The sequence below is a fragment of the Chrysochloris asiatica genome, unplaced genomic scaffold (genome assembly GCF_000296735.1).
Source record: "Chrysochloris asiatica unplaced genomic scaffold, ChrAsi1.0 scaffold00009, whole genome shotgun sequence".
Classification (NCBI taxonomy): Eukaryota; Metazoa; Chordata; class Mammalia; order Afrosoricida; family Chrysochloridae; genus Chrysochloris; species Chrysochloris asiatica.
This window is the reverse complement of record NW_006408527.1, coordinates 22,871,560-22,877,589: the sequence shown is the minus strand read 5'-3', so window position 1 is coordinate 22,877,589 and position 6,030 is coordinate 22,871,560. Positions and strand designations below refer to the sequence as shown.

The window sequence follows — 6,030 nt, the reverse complement described above, 5'->3', positions numbered from 1 at the left end:
CTATAAAGTCAGTTTGAACTGCAAGGTTGGTGGTTCAAGCTCACCAGCTGCTCCTTGGAAACCCTAGACAGGGTCACTATGAGTTGGAACTGACTTGACAGCACTTAACAACAACACAATATATATATATGGTGTGGTGCTGTAGGATCAGCACTGGACTGCGAACCACTGGTTTAAACCGACCTTGAGGCCAAGTGATTATCCTATGGCACCACACTAGTACTCACTCTATCTATCTATAGAGGTATATATGTATACATCTATACATAGATAGAGACAGAGACAGAGAAAGCTTATTAACCCGAAAAACCAACGGTATAGTCACTGAGTTTATTCCAAATCATAGCAACCCTATAGAGTAGAACTGCTCCTTTGGGTTTCAGAGACAATTTTTACAGGATTGACAACTTCGCCTTTTTCTCATGGAGTGACTGGTGGGTTTGAATGGTCGACCTTGTGGTCAGCAGCTCAACTCTTAACCCACTATACCTCCAGGGCTCTGGGGTATCAGCACATGACAAGTGCTCAGTGCATGCACTCAGTGCAGTTGTTCCTAGGATTCCAGCATTGGAAAAGCTGGGCTTGGGAGTAGGGTGGGGTAGGGATGACTCCTGCTGTGGCCCTTGTCTCCAGCTCACTGCCCAGGATGGAGTCATCTTTGAGCAAGATGGTCTTGTGCATAGACTCCTCATCACCCATGTGCAGGGGGCCCAGGCCGGGAGGTACACCTTTGTAGCCGGCAACCAGCAGAGCGAGGCCACCCTAACCATCCTGGGTGAGGCCTGTCCCTGCCCACCATCTGTGTGTACCACTTCTAACCACCTGGATTTGTTGCTAGTCTACAACCAGTGTCTAATCTCATCCTCAGTCTGTGTATTTAAAAAGTCACCCTGCGTTCTCCCTGTTCCAGCCTCTAATTGCCTTTCTTGTTAGGAAATCTATGGTGAAGTCTAACTCTGGTCCCACCTGCTGCAGCTGAAACCCATTCCCCTTGTTCATCCCCAAGAAGTGGGGTCAGGGTTTCCCTACAGTTTTTCTAAGCTCCCTTCTTTCCCCCTGCCCAAGGTGCCCCAGTGCCCTGTTCTTTGACTGACTTACCCTGTTTAATCTCTAGACACCCCTACCATCGCCCCAAACATGACAGAGAAGCTGAGAGAGCCACTGGTGGTCAAGGCTGGGAAGCCGGTGACAATGAAGATTCCCTTTGAGAGCAACCTCCCGGTTCAAGCTGCCTGGAGGAAGGACGGGGCTGAGGTGCTAGGCAGCAGTAGCAGAGGCGCCCAGGTGTCCCTGGGGGATGGCTTCACTCGTCTGTGCCTCCCCAGTGCCAGCAGGAAGGACCGTGGCCAGTACAGCGTGACACTGAGGAGCAAGGGGGGCTCTGTGCAGGCTGAGTTCACCCTGAAAGTCATAGGTGCCAATGCCAGTCTCCTCCCCAGCCTGAGGGCCCCCAGGAACCCTCCCTGTCACAGGCACAGGCCCCAGCATGGTTTCTGTCTCAGCTTCTCTTTTGGATGCTGCTTAAGATGCAATCCTGTCTACTCGCTCCTCTCCTCAGACTGGTTCGGATGAAACAGTTTAGATACCTAAAGGGCTGGAACCACTCCTGGGAGGGGGAACTGGCTGCATTTATCTGAGCTTGAATATGCTGAGGCCTAGGGGAGGAGCTGGGGTGGGTGGTGGCCCTCAATCTTTAGTGGTGCAAGGTAGAACCACCAGGTCCGGAGGGCTGGGCAGGTGTCCATACCAGTCACTGAATGGTGGGACTGGACTTGGGGTTGTATCCATGCCACAGCCCTAGGTATATATGAGACGAGGGGGCTTTGAAAACTTTGTGGAAACCTTTAAAAGTCCCCTTGTTTGTGTAGGTGTTGGGGGTGGAGAGCAGAGGCACCTCACTGTTTCAGTGGAACTTCGGGTCATGCCCAAGGCCTTTTGAGCAGTTTGTCCCATAGCAGCTCATCCCCTGATTGGAGGGTGGGGAAGAAAGGGAAGACCAGCATGCTTCCTTTCCATCCCCTCTGATGCCCCCTTCTCTTCCTGCTCCTCTCCTGGGTCCCAGACAAGCCCCAGCCCCCACAGGGCCCCTTGGAGGTGCAGGATGGCCATGGGGCTGGTGTCTGCCTCCACTGGCGGCCCCCTAGGGACGATGGGGGCCGTGCCGTGCAGCACTACATCGTAGAGAGAAGGCAGTCTGGCAGGAGCACTTGGCTGAAGGTGGGCGAATCCCCTGCAAACAGCACCACCTTCACCGATGCCCACGTGGAACAGGGCAAGAAGTATACCTTCCGCGTGCAAGCTGTGAACTCTGAGGGGGCTGGGGAGGCCCTGCAGTCTGAGGAGATGCTGGTGGCTCCTAACGGTGAGAGGATAGGCTGGGATTGGGGTGGGCAGCACTCATGGACTCCCCACTATGCCTGAGGACTGGCAGGTCTGTCCCAGAGGCTAAGGGACACCTTGAGGCCCTTGTAGAGCAATGTGGAGGTTCCTTACCTGAGCTTCATTTAGGATCTGGAAGCCATATCAGGAAGCAAGACTTATGGGGTTCTCTTCCAGCTATGGAAATCTCTGGGTGGTACAAATTGTACCCCAAGTACTCCAAGCCCCCTATACCAAATAAGAATAACCAAAAATGTCAATCTGCTGCTAACTGAAAGGTTGGTGATTCAAATTCACTCAAAGGTTCCTTGGGAGAAAGGCCTGGTGATCTACTTCCAAAAAATGAGCCATTAAAAACCCTATAGAGAAGAGCTCTACTCTGTCTCATATAGGGCCACCAGGAGTTGGAATCAGGTGGTTAGCACCTGGTTTTCTTCCAGTTGTGGCCTTCAGGGTGGGCAATGGGTACGCAGAGCCTACTTCCTCAGGACCCTGGGCAGGGACTAGCATCCTACCCCCTCAGATGCCCCCAGCCTGGAGACTCTGGGACCCAAAGAGGTGACTCTAGACTTCAAGGCCACAGTGCCTTTTCTGTCCTGCCATTCCTGATCCTCAACTCTGGATATTTCTGCCCTCAGATGCCCTACCTCCTCATGAGCTCACATCTTGCCTTGTCTCTGGAATAACTAGTCCCTCTCTGTCCCAGCTCTCCCTGGCCGTCCTTCTACTCCAGACATCCTGTCAGCCTCCAGCCAGGGCATCACACTGACATGGACGATGCCTCGGGGCCCTGGGAGTGCCCACATCCTAGGCTACCTTATTGAGAAGCGCAAGAAGGGAAGCAACACCTGGACAGCAGTGAATGACCAGCCTGTGCGTGGTGAGTGGCTTGAATGGCCTCGTTCCATTCCATCTGCCTCCACAGGGTCATTAGCACCCCTCCTGATTTGGGGTCCTTTGGCTTATTGTGCCAGATTGGTTTAATGCAGTGGTCCTTACCCAGGGGTGGGTTTGCCCCCAGAGGATATTTGTCAATGTGTAGAAATGTTTTTGGTTGTCACAAATAGGGGTGTAGTGGGTGTGCTATTGGCATCTGGTGGAAAGAAGCCAGGGATATGTCGAAACCACCTACAATACACAGGACAGTACCCCAAATCCCCACTCCACCAGAAATCAGAATAACCAAAAATGTCAATAATGCAAGGGCATAGCAGATGTTTAATGGAAAAAATTCCAAGTGGAAGCCAGAAGTGGATCTCTGAGTCCTGGCCTTAATCTTGGGCAGCTTGTGCCCCTCTCTAGATCTGTTTCCTTATCTGTGAATGGAAAGAAGTGTCCCGTCCTCCAACAAGTAGTTTCCTAAGAAACCCACTACTTTCTGCTTTCTGTCCTGGAACTTTGCTCTCTTTGGAGCTGCAGACTTGCTTTATGAAATCACAGACAAGCTGTGCAGGTACTGGTTTGCAGAGGGAAGGGGCTGAACTGGTTGTTAGAAGACACCTGGCTTCTGATCCTGTTTGTGCTAATCTCAGGAACTCAGTCTCCTCATCTCTGGAAGGAGGGAAGTAACTAAAGGCATACCAGGACGCTTCCAACTTCACTACTTTGTGATTCTATTTTATTTACATTGACAACCACCTTGGGAGGCAGAGAGACTCAGAAAGGTTATAGCACTTGCACAAGACAACCCAGCAAGTTAGTGGCAGAACTAGGCAGGGACTCAGGCTTCTGATACCTGGAAAAGTACTCTTTCTACCTTAGAGAGAACTGAGTCATATCTGGCTGACTGGATGGGGGGGAGGGGGAGCGATGTGCTAGGGCCCTGTTCTTGGTCCCCTCCAGGATATGGACATAGCAAGTTATGTGACTATCACCTGGTCCCATCAAGGTGGGACTCATGTAGGGTGGGCTGTTCACAGAGAGGAGGTGGACGGTGGTTGACATGCAGCAGGGCTGTCAATACGAGTTCCGGGTCACGGCCGTGGCTCCCTCAGGCCCTGGAGAGCCTGGTCCCCCATCGGATGCCGTCTTTGCTCGGGACCCCATGAGTAAGTGGAACACCATCCCAGGTTGGTTGGGTCGTGGTAAGCATGGGATCGCTTTGAAACCAGATGGGACAGGACAGGTGACTACAGGTTAGGGGCAGTCCCTAAAGACATGGTCAGAGTTCTGGGAGATAAGCCTCAAAAGGTCTCTAGGGCTAGACATATCTGAGGGGTCCAGGGAAGGTTGTTGATGGCTCCCATTGACCCTGACTTAGGACATTTCCAAATATTACAGAGTAGATCTTCCCATAGGATCTTCTTGGCTATAATCTTTATGGAAGCAGTTTGCTAGGCCTTTTCTTTCGTGAAGCTCCTGGTTTTGAACTACCAACCTTTTGGTTAGCAGCCACCCACCCAGGCTCTACAGCTGGAGTGCGGAACATCTGGTCTATGGGCCGTATAATGCCTGCGAGATCATTTGGTCTGGCCCTGCCAAGGCAATTGCAGCTCCAGCCATCACATTACAGCAAACTAATTTTTAAGTTGATAATTTTGCATGGCCCATGAATGTGAGTCATGCTATACATTTTGAGAGAAAAAAGGTTCCCCACCCCTGCTCTACAAGAAGACCTTCCAAACCCATTGCTGTCAATTCCAACTTATAGCGACCCTGTAGGACAGAGGAGAACATCCCACAAGATTTCCAAGGCTGCAGTTTTTACGGAAACAGATTGCTACATCTTACTCCTTGGAGTGGCTAGTGGGTTTGAATTGCTGACCTCTTAGTTATAGCTAAGCACTTAACCACTGTGCCACCAGGACTCCTCAGGGATGTGTGGTGGTAGTCATGTGCTGCCAAGTCAGTTCCAACTTATAGCAACGCCGTATAGAGTTACCAAGGAGCAGTTGGTGGGTTTGAATGTTGGCCTTATGGTTGGTTCACATCCAGTGCTGATCCTACAGCGCCACACCAGGGATAATTGAGACCAAACAGGCCTATAGGGAGGCAGTGCAAATAAAAAGATCTCCTTCCCAAGATCATGTCATTTCCTCTTTGGCACCTGGGCAGGTCAGTACCCAAGCTGGTCCACTATCTCTCTCTTACAATCACCCCCTCACCTCAGAGCAGTGTTCCTGGGGGCCACAAGAAATCTCAGTCATCAATTCTTTACCCTACAAACATTGCTCATCATCTACTAGATTCTCAGCAGCATGCTAGGTGGGTAAATCTGATTTCTGCCATCGAGAAATTTAAGGCCCAGACAGCATTTCCCTAGCTGTGGTCTTGGGAACATACATGTACTAAGAGATGCCAATAGACATTCTGAGAACAACAACAAATAAGATCTGTGAACAAAGATGTCTGTAACGTACAGCCTATGATATGCCCAAATCCTGCCATAAAGAAATACGTCTAACTTTGTTCAATCCAAATTTCCCAAACGTGATTTTTTAAGAAAACAAAATACCTATTAATAACTATGTTCTAGCACTCTAAGCACACAAATTGGAAAATACTGCTCTAGAAACCTCTGTCCCTTATGATCCTTCCAGTCACTGAGAGGGCAACTTGATCCTGCCACCTGCTGGACTAGCCAGTTGCTGAAGACCTGGAAAGCATCTTTGTACAACTCAAGACCTAACACAGTGTGTGTGTTCAGGTGGA

At 50.5% G+C, this 6,030-nt stretch overlaps 1 protein-coding gene across 1 annotated transcript in view; it reads left to right on the top strand.

The window, feature by feature from the left end:
- The window catches only part of IGFN1 (immunoglobulin-like and fibronectin type III domain containing 1), a 100,356-nt gene that overhangs the window by 26,150 nt on the left and 68,176 nt on the right, over window positions 1-6,030 (top strand). Inside the window, exons 14-18 of the mRNA XM_006834227.1 lie at window positions 634-775; window positions 1,115-1,414; window positions 2,063-2,362; window positions 3,086-3,259; window positions 4,299-4,427. Of these exons, the coding sequence (XP_006834290.1) occupies window positions 634-775; window positions 1,115-1,414; window positions 2,063-2,362; window positions 3,086-3,259; window positions 4,299-4,427 (1,045 nt within the window). The remainder of the gene's footprint in view (window positions 1-633; window positions 776-1,114; window positions 1,415-2,062; window positions 2,363-3,085; window positions 3,260-4,298; window positions 4,428-6,030) is intronic.